This window comes from Delphinus delphis, chromosome 13 (assembly GCF_949987515.2).
Source record: "Delphinus delphis chromosome 13, mDelDel1.2, whole genome shotgun sequence".
NCBI lineage: Eukaryota > Metazoa > Chordata > Mammalia > Artiodactyla > Delphinidae > Delphinus > Delphinus delphis.
The window spans coordinates 29,634,915-29,656,118 of record NC_082695.1 but is presented as its reverse complement, the minus strand read 5'-3'; the positions used below and the strand labels follow the sequence as shown (position 1 = coordinate 29,656,118).

At 44.0% G+C, this 21,204-nt stretch overlaps 1 protein-coding gene across 5 annotated transcripts in view; it reads right to left on the bottom strand.

Moving 5' to 3' along the window:
- The window catches only part of PPP4R1 (protein phosphatase 4 regulatory subunit 1), a 61,071-nt gene extending 41,731 nt beyond the window's left edge, over positions 1-19,340 (bottom strand). For 4 of the 5 annotated variants that reach the window (XM_060028668.1, XM_060028670.1, XM_060028671.1 and 1 more), the window contains exons 1-4: positions 19,209-19,340; positions 19,066-19,110; positions 1,129-1,264; positions 181-287 (exon numbers count right to left, since the gene is read on the bottom strand). In XM_060028668.1, coding sequence (XP_059884651.1) covers positions 181-287; positions 1,129-1,264; positions 19,066-19,110; positions 19,209-19,215 — 295 coding nt within the window. In that variant the 5' untranslated portion in view covers positions 19,216-19,340. Of the gene's footprint in view, positions 1-180; positions 288-1,128; positions 1,265-17,049; positions 17,325-19,065; positions 19,111-19,208 lie in introns of those variants that run through there. The other variant, XM_060028673.1, reaches the window with a different exon arrangement.
- Positions 19,341-21,204: the final 1,864 nt, after the last annotated feature.

Here is a 21,204-nt window from a genome sequence, read left to right as displayed (position 1 = left end):
GACTCTCAACTACTGCGCCACCAGGGAAGCCCAGTAACAGGTTTTTATTTTCTTGTTACTGATGGGTCTGATAATTTATTTAGGAAATATTTCAAAGAAATCTCGCATTACACTAAGTTTTTCATTAGTTTTTAGAAACATAATTTAGTAAAAGAAACCTTTCTCTGCATAAATATATACCTGAATCATCAGCTAATCTGCTTATTCTTTCCAAAACAGCAATACAATCTCTCTCATCATCGCAGACTTCCCTCAGTGTGTCCAGCAGACTCCGGGCCACCATTTGTCTACACAGAAAAAGAAAATTATATGATGTTCAGTGGCATTAATAGTATTTAGAACTTTAAAAGGCAGAATCCATATAGTTTAAAAGAAAATTTTTCTTAATACATTTTATAACATATATTAAGTCCCTAATTTCCTAAGTGACAAATGCCAGTATGGATTTTATTTTAACAAGATGAGACTGATTATTTACCAAAATATGTTCCACCTTTACCTGATCTGACAAACTTCTAAGGTCACTGAAAATTTGTTTCAAGTAGCTACCTTCAATTATCATAAATATGGGAAAGTACAATCATTCTTCATTATATAAAATGTTATCTTTACATATTTTACTCAGTGAGTTTTATACATCTATACTCAAACAATTTTATTAGCAAAGACTTTGAGATTTCCCCGAGAAGCCTGATACAGGTGGTCTGGGGGCCCTAGGTGGAGAAACAGTGCATGAGGGAGAGTGTGAGCTCTGGTCACTGCCATGTCCCTCGCCCCTTGGCTGCCAGTCACCTGGCCCACAGCAGGCACACACCACCACCTGCTGGAGGAGGAACTGACGCCTCAGCAGTCACTTTAATGAACATTAAAATTATGCCTAATAGCAAAGAAGCAGTTTGTTTGTTTGTTTTGTTTTTGCCAAAAAGTCAAGAAGGAGTGCTGCCTGCTCACAGGACGGAGGAGTAAACAGCTGTAAAGGCGGCCACGGCTGTGACCAGCAGTGAAGCTGGGTGACTCAGACCACGCAGTAATGACATCTACTTTCAACTGGATACTTCTGTTTATTGAAATTCATGCAATAAAAGCCACACTTGTGCTTCCACCTTAATGGAAAGCATACGCACATACCTGTTAAATACGTTCTCACTCGCAGCATACTTGTCCAGTCTCCCCAGGGGCGTCAACATGTCATCTTGTGAGACAAAGTCCAGGGCTGAAGGTACAACAATCACATCAGACTCTGAGCTGCAGTCATCCACACCAACTATCAGAGACATCAGAAACACTCCTTGTAACACTGTCGCGCTAAAAGGTACCCCTGCCTCTCCGAAGCAGCACAAGGAAAACTGCCCTGTATTGTTCTTGGAGTGGCACAAAAAGTCACGAGAGAATCTGAGAATCGGCTCAGAAGCCACGACTGACTGACGGATGCTTCTTCTCCTTTTCTACAGATATGTTCTAACTGCCCCTAGAAGCACAGGGGTCAGTAGAAACTCAGTCTGGGGTGATCAAGGAACGGAGTGATCAGAAAAGAGTGATCACACAGACCTGAGAACTTACACGTTCAACCAGAACACTAACAACTTGTAAATAAATGAACTGTCAAACACTGACAGTTAATTCTGCAAGGCAGTCAGAGAACAACTCACATTATATACAGAACAAAGACAAGAATGACAGCAGCCATCTCATCAGAGAGAATGCCATATGAGAAGCCAGAGACAGAAGAGCAACATCTTTAAAGGACTGAAAGAAAAAAAAAAAGTCAACCTACACCTCTATACCCAGTAAACAGAAATTGTTCAAACACAAAGGTGAAATAGAGACTTCTTCTGACATACAAAAGCTGACAAACGTCGCCAGCAGCAGACCCACACTACAAGAAATACTAAGAAAATTATAGCAGGTGGAGAGCTGGATCTTTACAAGGGAATGAAGACTAGCAGAAATGGTGAACAGGTGGGCAAACACAAAAGCCTCTTCTTATGTAAAAACATCTCTTTAAAAGATAATTAACTGTTTAAGGCAAAAGTATGTACTGTAAAATAAAGAAAAAATGTATTGTGGGGTTTATAACACGCGTAGAAGTAAAATATATTTACAATAGTACAAAGGCAGAATAACAGGGAGGTATATTGTCCTAAAGTTCTTTTATACATATTATGTGAAAGTAAACAGTAATAAGTCAAAGGCGCATACTAATTATAAACTCTACAGCAACTATTAAACACCAAAAAAACCCCACCCAAAACATATAGCTAGTAAGCCAATAAAGGCCCGAAAATGGAATCATAAAAAATACTGAACCCAAAAGAAGGCAGAAAAAGAGGATAAAAGGAAAAAGGAAAAGATGGGACAAACAGATGGGAAATAGCAAGAGAGAGGAAAACCAAACAATATCAATAATCACATTAAGCGCAAATGCTCTAAGTAGCCCCACTTAAAGGCAGAGATTGTCAAACTGGATTAAAAATAACACCTAACATGAAAATAATTCCTTACATAGTACAGAAAAGTTTTAACAGGTTATTCTGATCTACAATTCATAGCAAAGTACCTTATATATTATGAATCAGAGCCGTAAGAACCACCCAGATACTCTCATTTGACCTATTTCCTCCTCTAAGACTGTGGAGCTGGCATGACCTCGAAGGCACCTTTATGCAGGCTCTAGAATTCTATGACTCTGACCAAACTGTTTCATCAGTCACACGCTTGTTAATCTTGAAGATAAACATTAATAGTACTGATTCAGGTCCATAAAAAGTCAGGGGCTTTTGGGAACAGTCCTAGAGCAGGGACAGTCTAACACTGTCGTGTTTAAGACAAGCTTGGAGCACTTACCCTAAAATTCAGACCCCAGATCTCATATTCAGATCCTGACTGTGCAGGTCTGGAGTGAGGCCCAGGAGCAACCATTTATAATAAATACCCCCAACTAGCTCAAATGCAGATTGCTGAACAACTGTATTCAAGAAACATATGCTGAGAGGGTTACAAACCATATTTTGCTTCCACTTACGTTACCACTCTACCCATTATGGTTGACAATTATTTCTGTACAAAAGGGAGTGTTCCACTCCAGCAGAGGCACTGGGGACAAAGGTGCATTTCTATTTCCCAGAACTGCAGCCTCCTGCCAATAACTGTGGAGCCGCTTTATCCTGAAGCATCCTCTCCAAATTCAGGATTTCCTCATCAACTCTTGATTGGACTGGGACTTTCCTGGTGGTGCGGTGGTTAAGAATCCACCAGTCAATGAGGGGACACAGGTTTGAGCCCTGGTCCGGGAAGATCCCACATGCTGCGGAGCAGCTAAGCCCGTGTGCCACAACTACTGAGCCTGTGCTCTAGAGCCTGCAAGCCACAACTACTGAAGCCCACATGCCTAGAGCCCGTGTTCCACAACAAGAGAAGCCACTGCAATGAGGAGCCCTCGCACCGCAACGGAGAATAGCTCCCGCTCGCCGCAACTAGAGAAAGCCCGTGCGCAGCAGCAAAGACCCAACACGCCAAAAATAAATTAATTAAAAAAAATTCTTGATTGGACTAAATGGCTCTGCATTTCATATTTATGGAGGCAGCAAGGACGTGATAACCATGGCTACAGACTGCATACCTAAGTCTTACCCAGCCACCCTACAAATGCCTGCCACAGGTTACAAGAAGGAGAAACACAAAAATAATCCATAAAAACTATCACCACTAGGAAAGAAGAATCCTACAGCATAAATGATGGTACAGTCAATAACATCCTCAGATAGAAAAGACAAAACAGGGCTTCCCTGGTGGCGCAGTGGTTGAGAGTCTGCCTGCCAACGCAGGGGACGTGGGTTCGTGCCCCGGTCCGGGAGGATCCCACATGCCACAGAGCGGCTGGGCCCGCTGAGCCTGCATGTCTGGAGCCTGTGCTCCGCAAACGGGAGGGTCCACAATGGTGAGAGGCCCGCGTACAGCAAAAAAAAAAAAAAAAAAAAAAAAAAACCAAAAAAAAAAACAAGGGAGTAAACACAGCTATACTGCTGCAAGAATCATATAGCTTATGCAAAGTAGTACATTAATTTTAAATAGATTATGGTAAATTAAAGATGCAAATTACAACCCTTAGGAGTACTCTCTAAAACATGCAAGAAAGGATGGCTAGAAAGCCAACCGAGAGTTAAAATGGAATGCTAAAAAATACTGAGTTAACCCCAAAGAAAGTCACAAAAGGAGCAACAGAGAAAAAAAAAGACAAATAGAAATAAGCAACCAGATCAATAATTACATTACTTATAAATGGACTAAACATTTAGGTCAAAAGGTAGAGAATCCCAAACTAATAACAAGGTAACAACTATAGTTGTTACTCAGCTATAGTCTTGTCTACCAGAAACACATTTTTAAAGTCAAAATTTCAACCCATGGGTTGAAAGAAAAGGATTACAAAAAGGAGAGAGCTAAAACATGAAACAGTAAGCATGAGAAAGCCAGAGTGGCTATTTTATTACCAGACAAAACAGACGAAGACAAGGAGCATTACAGAAGATGAAGAGAGACCTTTCATCACCCGACCTGTGCCCCGGCGCCCCTCCTTTCTGGGTCACTAAGTTGATTCTGGATTCTTGGACGTTACAGCAGCAAGAGCCCCGTACAGAGTTCACAGCTTTAAAAATCCAATTTCCTACACTGATGAAGTGAAGAAATCATGTCAGCTTTTAGTGTTATTTGAAATTTCAAAATGACTTAAAAGCAATGAAAACAATGATCACTTGAAATGTTTTTTCAAATTATATCTACGCTCCCCAAATTCCAGTGCTCCCTCTTCCCCTGTAAATTTACTGTCTTGGGTAGCTGAAGGGGGACCAGGATGGAAAGGAAAAAGGAAGATGACCTAAAAGGTCAACATGAGACAGAATTCCTACACTTATGTAGGAAACCCTCAAAATTTTTTAAAACTTAATATTTAGTTATAAAAGCTTCCATGAAGAAGCTAAATGACAAAAGTGTCAATGAAATCTTGTGTTTTTTAGTGAATTCTAACAGAATTCCTAACTGGAATAGAAACCTGGGATACGAACTGAAGTCTTATACTGAAGGGTTAGCCCATCTTGTCTCAAATCAGACTCAATAGATCCTACCAGTTCCAAATCAGGACAAGAATCAAATGTGTTACAATGCAAATTAAAGAGAACATCCAGAAAAACAGGACAAGAGAAAGAAATGATAAAACAAGGACATTTATCTTTGTTACTTGTAAAACTGAATTCCCCCCCCTTCGCATGAAGGTAAGAGACCATGCAGCACAAGAGAGAGAATCACCCCTGCATTTCAGGAAGGGCTCCATCCACTTTCCACTCCCCACACCAGCACCAGCTCCAGCAGAAACCCAGAGCCATAGAAACCAACAACCCATTCTTTTAAATTTAAGGAAAACAGCATCTAAAATATAAAAATTTTAAAGTTGGACCCATTTGAAATTTTAAAGATGATTATCACTACACAGTTATAGCGACAGTGATGTGAAAAGGGCAGAGGCTTTTTAAAGTTAAGACAGATCTGGGTCCAAATCTCATGTTCTGCTCCTTGTGAACTATGCATGTGGACTTAATGCAAGTAATTAATTAGTTTGGCTCCACTTCCTCACATGTAAAATACCTGTTTGTTGTCAAGACTTTAAGACACGAAGACAAAGATAACGTCTATAATGCACCTAACACGGTGTCAGGCTAGTACATCCATGTCCCCTCGAACCGGCAATTCATTTGTTTCTCATACAGAGAATCTCATCGTAGTTTCCCTGTGTTTTTAAATGTTTTCATTCATTTCATTCAATAAGTAGGACGGCACATCTACTGTTTAAGTGCCAGGCACTCAACAGGGAACACAGATATAAAAACTAGACAGAAATTGTATGCGTGTATCTATGTACACACGTGTGTATATATGTGTGTGCAAAGACACAGACAAAAATATGCTACTAAGAAAGATGCACGGTGTAAGAGTACATACACAGAACGTGTGCCGTCCACTGTTACACTTCTAGGTCTGCCCTGGTGAGCAAGAGAAGGCTTCAAAGCCCAGCCAATTCTGGGAAGATACACTGAGGTTTGCCAAGCAGGACAGAGGGCGGAACAGGGCGTCCTAAGCCGAGAAGCCCAAAGACAGGGAGTCGAGGAAAACCAAGTCATGTCTAGAAAATGAGTAGTTGTTCAGGACACGTGGGGCACAGGGTTCACACAGAAGTGAGGCAGGAGGAGGAGGGGACAGTGACCAACCAAAACCAACTTAGCCTTCTAGTTTTCAACAGAGTAACATTATTACATTTTGCAAACTCCTCCCACCTGGCTGGAGAAATCGCACTGCCGCCCTGTAACTGGGACTGGCGCTTGAGATTTTCTAAGCAACAATGGAGTTAAATTCAAACATTATCTCCTTTGAGTGACAATTCCGGGCAGCGGAGATACTTATTCAACTATGTTATAATAAAATGTGATTTAAATGATCAATTATTAATTAAAACCATCTTTTTTTTTTTTTTTTTAATTAAGAAAGAAGCAAAGATCGTGGTGTCTCTCCCAAGCCGAGCCGCCTGCTGGTCAGCACATGGCATTCTGAGAGCACCACCGCCAGCCTTGCCTGGCTCCCCTAACCATCATGGAAGCCCTTGGCCCCGCCAGGAGCACAACTTCTCACCTGAGGGAGGCAATTCCAGCTCTGCCTGCATCAGCACCATGAGCCGCTGTCCTACTCCCCCCATCAACAAGGCTCAGGTATGCTCCACATTCGTGCTAATTTCATGCTCATTCAACAAGACTTCTGAGCCTACTCTTCTTAAAGCTTACACTTCTCTCAGACGTCCCAAACCTCTATTCCAAGTCCCCAGAACTACCTTCAAAAAATCACCTTCCATTCCTATCTTACTACCATACATGCATTTGATGCCAAGTCAGGAAAAAGAACGTGCCAGCAACCATGAGCACAGGAGCACGGGAAGAGCAGCGTTGAGGGGTCACCTGTCCGCATACCTGCTTGAGGGCAGCGGGAGGGGCGCAGAGGTGCTCAGCTGCTCTCACGCGCGCCTCAGAACAGCACCTCACCGCCCTGTCTAAACAGAGATTCTCCCACCACGGCCATAAACACCAAGCCCCTCACCGAGGACTCAACCACAGAAACGACGTTCCCACACGGAGGGAAAGGAAAGGCTGGCTGCTGGCCCTGTACATGTGGCCGGGACCACACTTTAGGGGCAACACAAGGTAATTAAGGGCCATTCTGACCACCTGGGCTTTTTCCTGAAACACTGAATCCAGAACTTAAGCCTGCTAGTCTCTAAAATGACTTTTCATCAGACTTCTTAAAGCTGTAGCTCATCTCCTCATCAAGACAAAAGCAATCTGTCCTATTTCTTTCACTCTTGTGACTCTTCTCAAAGATCGGCAATAATCCGCCAAAACTAGGGACAAGGCTGACTCCCCCATCCCAACACCCTCGTCTTAAATTCTCTTTTCTTGGATCTCTTGGAATATTTTCTACCTTTCTAGACTATTCTTGCTTCTCTCTAACCCTTTTGTGTAGGTAGTTTCTTTCCCCCCACTTTGTCCCCCTGTACACACACACACAACCCTCCTCCCCTCGATAAGCCACAGCTTCCACTACCATTCACAGTGCAGAGGACCCCAAAGTTCTCCTGCTCTGACCCCCACGGCCGGGTTTGCAGGTACTTCAGAGTCTGCACCTCCATGTCACACGTGTTCTGAAAACCAAACTGTCCAAACCAACCTTATAAAAAATCAGCTCTTCCTCATGACTTTCTGATTACCACCATTTTCCCCAGTAACCTGCAGTTCTCAAACTTGAGGCCTTCAGTTACTCTGTAAGGCACTTTTCTTGCCGCCACATCTGATCAGTCGCTATGAACTAGAAATTCTACTTCTATGAAGTACTCTGTATTCCCACACCTCTCAGTTTCCAATACCCTAATTCAGAGGCTCTGATATCGTCTGCTTAGAGCACACTGGGGTATTTGAACCCCATAAGGTACATGAAGCTTTCCCGAGGAATAAATCAAGCGGATAACTCCAAGGGCTACACCAGACCCCAACCTCCAGGAGTACTCCGTCACAAAAATGTGCCTGGGCTGTGGATCGAAGACTTTCCCTTCACAACCTCCCAGCTCCCGTGACCTCAAGGCTGCAGTGCTGCACTGCCCCCATGCAGAAAAGCCTCCACTGCAAAGCAAAGGGATCCTCTGCAACACTGATGAAGTGTTAAGAGTTCAACTCTCTAAAGGCTGTAATATATACTTTTACAAGTCAGGTATTCATTCTTCAACCCTTTGCTTTCAAAAAAATTGAAAGACCGATAGCTCATTAAAAGTAATTTAAAAATTTTTGACACATAGGTTGGAAGAAGTTCAAGGAAAGTAGTGGCATCGCTAGTAAAACCCTTTCCATCCACTTATCTATGTCAACAAGATTTCTCTGGGCTTATAGCTCTTAAAATAAAAAGTAGAAATTGATGCTAAATACTGTCTTATTCTAGCAATAAATTATATTCACCCATGAATACATGTTACTTTTTAAAAGCTCCATCCATTTTATTAACAGACACCTATTTAATAAAATTTTGTTTACCAAGTGTTTATCATAATTTGCAATACATTCTGGTTGATCAACTGAGTATTAATAAAGAAAACAAAGTTTTAAAGTTTTTTTATGGCCACAGGAAATTAAAAATTTCAATTTCTCCTTTTATCTTTGGTGCAAAGAAACGTGATAGGGTGATCAATAAAACTTGCAAGCATAAAAATATATTAAGGTAAAATTCTGTGTAGGAAATAGAAAGATCAGGAAGAAAAAAAGAACAATGTAAAATTCCCAATTTAAAGTTTATTCTTGAATATTTGAAAATGGATGATAATGTGAAGTGCTACATTTAGATTCCATTTTTAAAAGTGATTATGACAGTTTCATTTTGAAAATACCTTTAAACTTGAAAATGTCTGAGAGAAAATTTCCGAGATTAGTTTAGAAGGTATCCAGTCGTTAAGTTTGAAGACCACTGCTCTCGACTATCACAACGGTCAATCCACTTACTCCAGTCTCCTCATCCTAACCCGGTTTGCAAATCAGAACCACTTCCACCTTCCGACAGCCCTTCCTCCCTCCCCTCCCCCACCCGTCTGGATGAAGGTACCGCTCTCCCACCGTAATCCAAGGGCCCCCTGATCTGCCCCCACAAACCCCGCACACAGCCTGGGCGGGGGGCCGTTTTCTGCAGGTGCCTCACACTTTTCCACCTGCTCCATGTCTGCCCTCTTTACCATCTCAGCTTACACTCACCTACTTATAAATATCACCCAGGAAGTTATTTCCTACTCTTTCTGATGAAGAGCCCTTCCTCCTATGAACTCCCCACAGCCTTGGGGGCCTGCGCTTTACTCCACCAGCAATCGCAGCATTTTATTTTTTCTTCTTTATTTTTTTGTTCCCCCACCCCCACCCCGGCAACCGAAACACAGGTAAAGTCCCAGAAGACGAAGCCTGTCTTGCTAATTTTTATTACCTAAACAAACAAACAAACCCAAAAAATGGGGTCTGATGCTTCTCCAGAAGAATGCCTATTCATTAACATTTGTTAATGAGAAGGTAGTCCACAGAGACACCTGCGAAGACAAGGGTCTTTTAATAGCACTTTATCCTCCCCTAAGACACTCACAGACCATGAGCATATTAGCACCTTTGAGAAGTACTACACCCAAGAGAACTGATTAATTTGTACAACTTAACTTTCACCAAGCTTGATGAAAACATCCTTCTATTCTCCACACAGCCTCTAGGAATATCCACTAAAACAGAAAAAAGCTGATGGTCTGTCCTCCTTCAATCTTTCCCTTGATAATGCTAAGGCCACAATAAACTTGCCGAATTTTTGTTTGTTTCCCAAGTCCTTTACATCTTAGAAAATGAAAGATAACGAGACACACCATACAGATTTAATCATTTATAAGAGTTACCTTAACATTTGGGGCTTTAAATATTTTAACAAATAAACCAACAAACAGGAAAGGCAAGCTCTTCTGAAAAGCAGAAAGCCAGCAAGGAAATGTAACTGATTCAGGTAAGAATCATCTACACACACTAATACTAACGGGTGAATGTCTGGGAATGGGATATCCCCCAGCATCAAGTCACTTCTCTTACCAACTTTTGATACAGAAAAAAAAAAAAAGAGAGAATCTTTAAGTGGAGAAATCTGGTAGACATCACACCTTAACCAAGCTGTTAAAATCAAATTACCACCACCAATGATGGAGAACTGACATCAGGTGCCTTTTGAGATGAAGCACTGAGAAAATCACGGAATTACTTACATAGCATCTCTGCACACACACAAAGAGGGAGGGAGGGAGAAAGGAGCATAACCTAAATTAAATCACGAGGAAACAGATAAAACCAAGCTGACTCTTCAAAACTACCAACATCATGAAAGATAAAGGCTGAGAAATTGTTCCAAACTAAAGAGACATGACAACTAAATGCAATGGCAGGAGCCTGGATTGGCAAGATAGTTGCTATAAAGGACATTATTGGACAATCGCTGAAATCTGGGAATGAGCTACATATTACATAGCTGATTTGTATCAATGTTACGCTTTCTGAATTTGAGTGATTATGAGAGCCTGGCCTTGCTCTTAGGAGATACAGGCTAATGGTCAGGTCTGCAACTCCTTAAAAAGGTGCAACAAAGAAATTAAGATTAAGAATAACCTATACATTACACTGTGTATCTGTAATTATAATCGTATAGAGAAACAAAGAGCAAACTGCCAAAATGTTAACAATGTTGAATGGAGGTGAAGAGTTTGGGGAATTAACTATAACACCTGTGCAACCTTTGTGTAAGTCGGAAAATTCTCAAAGTAACAATTTAATTTGAAAACAAATCATTTCATTATTTTACCGCAAATTACAATACGTTTTATGGCCTTATTCACCTTGGCCAGAAAATCACAATTCATCTCAGCAACTATATACTGAAGGCCTACTGTGTGCTGGGCTCTCTGCTATGGGTAAAGTATAAAAATGTTCCAGATATATATCCTCAAGCAACAGGTATGTCAAGTTTCAATGTGTGATAATATGCTTATCAGAAATCCTTTCTTCAAATATATTGAAAGTTTACTAAATTCTTAGAAATGATTTTTACTAGTAAATAAGTATAAATTTGTCCTAGAGCATATTTAATTTCACAACTGAATTTAAGCAGGAATAATGTGCTAAAGCTTACTCTATGAATATTTCAAAAAACATTTCCCTAAAGTACATATGCACATGAAAGAGGAAGGGGCGTGTTTATCTACTTTCAAATTAGGTACCAAGATCACGTTTTCTATACAGCATTCTACTGGTCAGAGATGCAGCACATCAGAGCGTTTGCAGGTGTGGACTCCCATACATTATAGATGTGGTGTTTGTTTCTCCAGTGTGCAAACATTTTCCTTGCAGTCCTATTAACCCAATTGCTTTGGTTAGGAATCCTTTTTTCTGTACGTAATCCAAACATAAAACTTGAGCTAATCCAGGTCCAAATAATCACCAGTCCCCATAAATGAGGTACCTGAATTTATCTAAAGTCTTGAGGTTTTATTTCTACCAAAAACTAATTTGATAGATTTAAATGTGAAAATAATTTCTAACAAATCTGACTTTGAATACAACTCCAAAGCAGTATATAAATTTAAATATAAATTCAGCAATAAGATTTTGGACTGACCACTTCAGTAATCAGGTAGTGCCAGGATCAGACATGTCAGATCACGCCGATGTTCTTGCCCACTTTTGCTCCAATGACTGGCTCCCTTATGTATGAGTGTTTTAAAACACAAAGAAAAAGGGTATATTGTGCTTCCAACATTCCCATGGCAGGCACTACCTGGACAAAAATGATTTTACCCACCAAATACTTGGAACATGCTATGACCTTCACATCGCCCAGAACCTCTAGGAGGTTAGATAACTAAATAAGGGACAAATTAAGGGAGGTCAAAACTGGAAGGCAGGAAGAGTACAGTAATAAAGAGTAATAAAGTAATAAAGACTGTGTCAGCCAGGTCTAGATGTAACCCAACACTTGCAACGTAGGTGACTGAGCAAATTACTTAACTGTTCAGGTAAGCCTCATCAGGTGCCACTTCTGTAAATTTGTGGACCTACACACCTCATCGGGGAATAGTGTCAGCAAGATTATAGCACAACACGCAACACACAGTATGACAACACGTGGTAATTTTTTTTTTTTTTTTTTTTTTTGGCGGTATGCAGGCCTCTCACTGCTGCGGCCTCTCCTGTTGCGGAGCACAGGCTCCGGACGCCCGGGCTCAGCGGCCATGGCTCACGGGCCCAGCCACTCCGCGGCATGTAGGACCCTCCCGGACCGGGGCACGAACCCGTGTCCGCTGCATCGGCAGGCAAACTCTCAACCACTGTGCCACCAGGGAAGCCCAACACGTGGTAATTTTAAAAATGAACAAAATCCAGAAATTTCTCCCACTTCCCTTCTGCAGCAAGTTAAAGAACTATGTGAGAGGATATCTGAGGAAAAAACTTTAAAACCTACAAGGTCTGAATAGTATTCTACCCTCTGCCACCAAGCCGTGTGTGCAAGACCTTGGGCCCAAACTTTCTCATGCTTAAAATGAGAAGGATGAATATATAGTCTGTCCTCTAGCTCTTGATTTCTGTAATTCTGGAATCATTGGCTCACGACAGGCATAGCACAATTCAAATTTTTAAGTTTATGTGATTCTCTGGATGATACAGCAAACCAATTTAAAATATAAAATTCAACTTTTGTTTACCAATATTCTTTTGTTACCATTAAGGCTGACCCGAAATGGTGAAACGTGCTTATTAGCATGATAAAAAACAAGCAATATGTTGCTTCTTTTAATCTGGTGATCAATATTAAGATGAAAGTGAGTTTAGTGATTATACAGGTGGGCTTTGTTACAGTAGAACCAGCAAGGAAAATGTCTCAAGAATTTAATCATTTAAACTTTCATAAACTACCATACCTCACCATAATCTCAGATGCTCTTCCGTTCGCGGATTACAACATCACATTGCAGGTATATGCCTTGTGAGATATTTAGAGTTAAAATAAATGACACTGGGATGTCTTTAAAGTACTCTAGCTGCCTCCTCCCAACCCCCACCCACAAAAGTTCAGATGTTAAAGGAGAGTAAGTAAAAGGTGGGTATAGGATGGCTCATTTGCTTTTGTGTATTTTCGAAATTTCCCATTTAAAAAGTGAACAGGGCTTCCCTGGTGGCGCAGTTGTTGAGAGTCCGCCTGCTGATGCAGGGGACACGAGTTCGTGCCCCGGTCCAGGAAGATCCCACATGCCGCGGAGCGGCTGGGCCCGTGAATCATGGCCGCTGAGCCTGCGCGTCCGGAGCCTGTGCTCTGCAACGGGAGAGACCACAACAGTGAGAGGCCCGCGTACCGCAAAAAAAAAAAAGTGAACAGTATTTACCTTAAAAAATCAATGTAGTGCATAATATTAAAAAACTAAAAAAGAAAAATATCATGAATGCAGAAAAGCATTTGACAAAATCCAACATTCATTCCTAATTTCAAAAAAGGTCTCAGGAAACTCAGGGGACTTTTCTCAACCTGATAAAGGGCATCTGTGAAAAATAATAAATTGAACAGCGAAATTCAAACTTCCACGCTTCAAAATACACTGTTAGGACAATGAAAAGAAAGTCAAGGGATGGAAAATAATATTTGCAAATCCCATATCTGAGAAAGGACCTGAATTCGGAATATACAAAGAACTCTCAGAACATAGTAAGAAAACAACCCAATAAAAAAAGATTTGCACACTTCACCAAAGAAGATATACAGATGCTAAATGAGCACATAAAAAGATGAGCATTATCAGACTTTAAGGAAATGCAAATTCAAACTGCAAAGAAAAACACACTTAAGAGACTAAAGTGCCCGGCAAGGGTGTGGGGCACCTTGGACTCACACACGCTGGTCGGGGCGGGAAGCCGTACAGCCACTTTGGAAAACAGTCTGGCAGGTTATCTATCCGAGAGAAGGGAATGTTACATCCACACAGAGACTTGCACCTGAGAGAGCCGTGACGGCCAAGAACTGAAAGCAGTCCAAAAGCCTAGCAACATCTTAAAGACAGAACACCTGAGAGAAGTGATGTAAACTTGCTCAAGATGATACAGTGAATAAATGGCCTGAACCTGGCTCTAAGTTTATGAAGCCCAGCGCTCTTCCCCCTTCACTGAACTATACCGGGACATATTTCAGAAGCGCAGCACGATCAATGCTCAAATACTAACCAAACTGGTACCAATTAGGCCAGAAAAGGAGTCTGCTCCTAGGTCTGGGGAGAAAGGGAGCTAAGAAGACTGACTTGTAAGGAGAGAGTTGGGGACAGGCGTGGGGAGGTGGCCCTAGGGGGACCTGCAAGCTGGGAGACTGTGCAAAAGTCCCCTCCTACAAGTTCTAGGGAGCACTGGCCTCTTCACCACCTTCACCAAAGTTGCAGAGGTGTGTCACCCGCTCTTCTTCCCAAAACATTAAATCGTTTACTTTCAGATCCAAGTTAAAAGCAAAACAACACCCCAATTCGAGTGCAGAAACTGCCCACCCTCTCATGTAGCTGATGGCAAAAATTCTTTGTCATCAAGACAGAAAAATGAAAAATTCCAAAACATAAGGCAAACACAGGGGTGAAGTAACAGTAGTTTAATAAACAAATATAAAATATTTGTTTTGATGAGAGGAGGAAATGAGGCCAAAGGACCAGAAATATATAAACCAGTGATCAACACGTGGCAGACTAAGAACTCCACCCAGCAAGGGCGTGTTCTCTCTCACAGGTAGAAGAATAAAAACCTATGCATTTAGGTGTTGGGTCCCCCACGCCCCGGTCCTGCAGCTACAAGCCCAAGCGGCTGACACGCACGGTTACAGAGAACAAAGAGTACTCTCCCATTTTTTTCTTTTTTTTAGAAATTCTGTATGGGGAATTATGACCCAAGGCATCATTAACTGATTCTATATGCATGTGGGTACCACTAAAACCATTTTTAAGCACCTTTTCTAAGACACCAACCATATTATCTCTCAACAAAGACTTCTCCTGTCCAATCTTGCTGGTAGCAATCAAAACATGCTACAAGTCTCATGACTTGCTCTCCCAAATCCCTATTTAACAACACTTCTAAATATTATGATTTTCAAGGGCACCTTCTTCAGGTTTTCGACCGACTCCCTGGCCACCACAGGACACAGCCCCAACCTTTCACGCCTCGCTTCCCCAGGTGGCGAGACTCTAAAAAGCTTATCAAACCCAGTTTTCAGAAACAGTCGAGGGCCCAGAGGCTCTGGATGGAGTTTAGTCTAGGTAGTTACACCCAATTAGTTCTGGATCCATCGTTAATTCACTGTTTCAAACCTGAAAAACAGTATCATGTAGAAGGACTCCAAAACTTTAACAGGAAAAATTCTGTGCTGTGTCATATTCCAGAACACAGCTCCAAAAGCCCGTCCACAGCATGCTAGTCACAGCTGAGAGAGGTTAACATAAAGACTTACACCTGAGCCTCATTTGAATCCCCTCCCTCTAGGTTAAATTAAACCTCAGGCAGCATGCTAGATTCATCTTCAAGGGTATTTATTCTAAGCACAGGTTCAAACAAATCGCCTACGCAAGTTGGGGCAGCTCGATGGTGTAAATTGGGCAATCTAAGAAAAAACAGTGTTTAAAATACAATATTTAGAATCAGGAGGCCTGGCTTAAAATTCTGGTTGGTGCTTAGGAATTTTGTCCCCTGAGAGAATGATTTAGTCCCTCTGCATATCAGCTGACTTATTTATTAGTATCGGTACACCAGAGCCTACACGTCCCACGGCTACTGGGAAGAACCACCCGCATACAAAAGCTACTGCAAATCACTAAGCGTTACATCATCTTTCTTTTAAAATAATCTTCTTCAACATATTACTGACAGAAATTTAAATTTTAATCTAACTCCTGTGAAATTATTTTTACAAACGTTAACTCACCAAATCCTACTGTATCTTAAGTCCCATCTCACCTATCCTAGAAATCTAGCAACTTCAATGTACATCAAAATTGCATCTGTGAAGAACCGACAGTAGAAATTTAAAACTCTTTCTCTGAAAGTCTATCCAGAATTCTGCACTGACTCCCATCATTCCAGGCAAAGGAAGGGTTCACCCAACTCGGAAGTTGCTCTGCTTTCACTCTGAAATTCAAAGTGTGTTTCATTGGACAGTATTGGAAGTATCCCTTTTAACCAAAAACAAACTTAGTTTTTCAATGCATTATTCTCCTAAACTTAATTTTTTTCCTAAACAATTTTAATAGTACCTTAAGACGATGATATTTACTTATCTTTATGACCTTTTGAGATGTACATACAAGGCGCCATTTTTCACACATTAGGATTTTGTTTCTTTTTCTCCAAGGGTTACCAGTCAAGTCCATCTCTGACCAACCCTTTTCCAGTTCTACCCACTTTTCTACTGATTCTACACAGAGACTTGGGGGCTTAAAACGAAACAGATCAAATGAACGACCTGAGAGCCTCATCTCAGGGTCTGGCAATGCCCCCCTTTCAAGATCTGGACCCCACCCAGGGCCTCCCCCCCGCACCCCAGCTTCTCATCACTTGTAGAATAGTATTTACTCTCTCTTCCTTCTTAGTCTAGGTTCTGCATTTAGGAAAGGTGACCAAGACTATAGAGCTGGAGCAAAGAACAATGTCTTCCCCTCTCAAAGGCTGACTCAGCCCTGGCCTGGCTGAAGGGGCAGGTCTGGAGGCGGCCTCCACCAGCGCTGCCCAAGACAGAAGACCGGGCTCAGGAGACACAGCCCAGTTGTGCGGGCAGCCCAAGCCCCTCTCTAACGTCTCTGGTCCTCTCCCTTCTCCAGGATGTGCAGAGCCTCTCCATTCCCTGCCCGTCCATCTCGCCCTGGACCAAGGTCCCACCACCAGGTTCCCCTCTCACCCTTTCTCCCTTCAAAACAGATGCCGAGTGGTCCTTCAGCTGGCCATATGTTCCAAGATCCCTTGTTCCTGAATATTCTGGGTAAAGGTTATCACCTGTAGAAACTATAGCAACTAAGAAAATAAGCAATTATTCTAACAATGACTTCAACCAAATTATAAATATGCAAATAAACTGTGCCTTCAAAGGTCGAACATTTTATCCTAAATTAAAACACACTGGACAATACTGTAAATCAACTATACTTCAATAAAAAAAAAACCCACACTGGGAATGAACTGGACCTTAAAAAAAGTTAACTGCAAGCATTAGCAGCAACTGTAAATATGTAAATTCTGTGGTGTAATGGTCGACATCAGTATTTCCTTCCCTGAACTTTCCTTCCAGCTTCCCTCACTTTTTACTCATAATAACAACACATAATAGTCACTATTTCCCTGCTACTATTCTAAGTGCTTTACATGCATTAACTTATGTAAGGCTCTAAACAACTCTATAAAGCAGGTAATATTAATTACAGCTGTTTACAAATGACAACACTTAGACACAGAAAAGTTCAATTGAGCTGCAGGAATCCATCCAAAGTGACAACGCCAAGAACGGAACAAAGCAGTTCAGCTCCTGAGTCTTGTCTATTAACAACGGTGCTAGGATGCTTCTGACACCTTCATTGTCACACTTACATTAAAACTGCTTATAAACCACTAGAGGGCACGGATTGTGACCATCCTTCACACTGCTCTATCCTCAGTACCAAGCAGAAGTCTGGAGGGTCCTGAGAAATCACTGTTGAGCTCTGCACAGGTAGGCTGCCCCTTCTAGCCTGTGCCCCTTAAGGGTGAAGGGCCAAAGTACAGCTCATCCTTTAAGCTTTAAGTGTGCAATGGTACCTCAGTGACAATAAATGAATGACGGTCCGCGACACCTGCTGAAGGAAAGCGTCTTCTATCTGCAAAGCCTTGAACCTAAATACAAGCCTGAGAAGCCCCCGTCTGGAGACAGTCACCTCTCCAAACCTCTCCCATTCTAACTGCAGACAATCAAGCGCTGCCTTAACTAACATTTCAAACTTACTCGTAGGCAGCCCAGAGTCCTACGGTACAACGTTAAGGAAAGGTAAGTGCTGTCCTTCACTACATGTGCACTGCTGCCTTAAGAGAGAGTTTTACTGAAAAACATAAACCCAGACTTCGCAAAAGATAAGTTTACATATGGTTAATTCATTTTCGAAATACTTCTTTTTAGAGACTCCTAAAGAGTAAATTCCCCTCACTTCACTCAAAACACCCAGTAATTTAAAAATTAAGCTTAATGTGGGCACGAGAAACCACATTAGACATGCTAAGGATTAACTCCACGGCATTTACAAGAGCAATTTCAAAGCGCAGCTACCTCGGAATTCCCGACTTGGATGATATTTAGGGTCAGTGAGTCTCAGCACCGGGCGGGCTCTCCCCTAAGCCCCACACACGTCCCTCCCGGGTCACCACTTCAACTCGAAGGCAATTTCCAAATTATCTTCCGACCTCGGAAGAGCACATACGAGAGAGACACTTCCTTTCTGACACTCCTCCAGGAACAATGTCAAACTTTCTGCTTTCCTTGAATCAAAAGACCAAGCCCTGAAAACTTCACTGTCGCCGGGAAAGCCGAGATGAGAAGATGCAGGAAGGCCCGGCTGAGTCGCCAACATTTGCGCCGAAGAAAGACAGTAGGTGAAGCCGGACCATCCCGCCCAGGCCGCCCCTTCTGCCTCCGCGGCCACGGACCCCGGATCCCGGACCCCGGGACGGCGCGGCGCTGGGGCGGCCTCGGGAAGGCTCCGTGCGGCGGGCGGCGCCCCGACCCGCCCGCGGCCCCCGTCCCCGCCGAGGCGCCGGGAACCAACGGCCGCGCTCCCGCTTCCGCCGCCGGGGCTCCGCCCGAACGGCCGCCGGCCGCCCCCGAGCCCGCGCCGAGGCCTTGGGCGCCCGCCGCCCTTCCTCCCGCCCGGCCCGGGCCCGGCCGCTCACTCACATCCGTCCGCGTCCTCCGGCAGGTCCTCCTGCAGCAGCGTCAGGTCTGCGCCGAGGGAGACAAGAAAGGCCGTGAGCCCGCCGCCCGCCTCCCGCCGCCCCGCGCCCCCGCCTGCCGCCCGCCGCCCGCCGCGGGGCCCGTACCCGCCATCTTGCGGCGCCCCCTCCTCCGCCGTCGCCCGGGGACCCGGGGCTCCAGGGGCGGTGCGCGCGGCGGCCGGTGGACGCGCGCGGGGGGCGGCGCCGCGGGGACGCGCAGGGCGGGCCGAGGGCGGCGGGCCGGGGGTGGCTCCGGACGCCGGGCGGACCCGGCCCGCCCCGCCCGCCTGCGCGCCGCTCCGCCTCCCGCCTCGCTCGCTCCGCCCGCCGGCGCGCTCTCGGCTCAGCCCGGCCCAGTGGTGCGCGGAGTGTGGTGGCGCGGCGGCTGCCGTCGCCGGAGCCCCGCGCCGTGTGGCGGGCGGGGCGGGCGGGGCCTCCCGCGCGCTTTGTTGGGTCACCGGTGCCGCCCAACGGGCCGCGCGCACCGGGGGCCGCGGGGCCACCTCTGGGCGGGAAGCACCGCCTCCGCGCCGGCCGCCGGGCGCCGCGAACAAAGCCGCGGGGACGGCGGGGCATCCCCGCTGGTCCCCCGCGTCCCGGCGCCGGGCTCAGGTCCGCTGCGCCGCCCGCGCGGTGGGCGTGCGACCCGGGTGTAGGAGGACGGGCGACTCTCGCCCCCGGGATTGTCGGGATTAATGAAGAATGGCCGGAACCGAGCACCGTGTACTGGGCATCCCGCAGGTGCTGGGGGAACGGCGCCTAGCATTAGCTTTTTGTCTTTAAATAATTTTGGTAGCCCTTGAGGTGCTCAGCTGAAATGTGTAACACAGACACTATTATTCCACACGTGTTAAGTGATGAACGCAAGCTCCCAGTGCAAAGTGGGGGCCCAACCCAGGATTTCTGACCCACTTCCCACTGTCCTGTGTCCAGGAGTGCAGCCCACCTCCCCGTCTCCCCAAAGCCTCCAAGATGGTGATGCCCTCAAGGGAGACAACACAGGGACTTGTGTAAGTGATGCCACGTTGGGCTCTGGGGGAGGAGACGAAATTCTGAATAGTCTGCACGGTGGTCTTAATCAAGGACACTATATTACACCAGAGCCTCTGAAATTCATAATTCTGGGTAATAAAATGGGTCCCACGTAGCTATTCCAAAAACTTCCCTCTCAGATGTTACAGGATGGAACGCATATTGCGTAGTATGTATTAGGTTTCTGAGAGTAATAAAAACTGGAATAGCATCTCTAACTCTAGGTGTGTGTCTAATTTTCTCAAACATAGAATAATTAAAACTAAAAGCCAAACGGGCACAATCTAGTTGCACACCCTTATGTGAATTCAGCTGATACTCTCAAAATGACAAGGAGTTATAAATTCACAAACTATCAATTGACTCAATCCGTGAGAATTTTGCCTTGCTGACACCCACCATTTTAGCAATTCTGGGTAGGAGGAGCAGAGCATCTGGCTCTTTACACTAACTGGTGGTCTCCCTGCAGCAACACAAAATCGACAGAGCGCCAACTAGGCTTCAGCCCCTGGACACACAAAGGTGAAGAGAATGATCTGGACCATCTACCCAGTAAAGTCAGACTTAACAATTCTCAGTGATGGTGATAAAACAGAGGTTATGCACCAAATGCTAGCCTGGGATACAGATCAACTAACTCTGCCTTGGGTAGCGAGGCTGCACAGTGTGTTTTATCTCACGTTCTCTGGGAAGGCAGCCAAGGAGGAGGGGCTGGGTAGTTTTGTCCATATTGTTCAGGAGCTGTGCATTTGGTTATCGTCTTACCTGCATCCCATGTTACAGCAGGTCCCTTGAGGCAGCTCGGTTTTTAGACATTTCAGTGAGGATGTTCTTATTCACGGTTTGGCACAAGCATGTTTTTTACATTTGATGTTTTCTCCCACTCTCTAGTCCTTTCTCAAACATACAATAAAAATTTTTTTACACCAGTGTTCACTCTATAAAAGGCACTGTTTCCTCCTCATAGAAAATGGTATTTAAAGAACAGCCATTATTATCCCATGCCCTTACCCCAACTGTACTTACAGTGTCACGCCTGTGGATGCTGGAAGCTGTGTGTCTAGTGGTC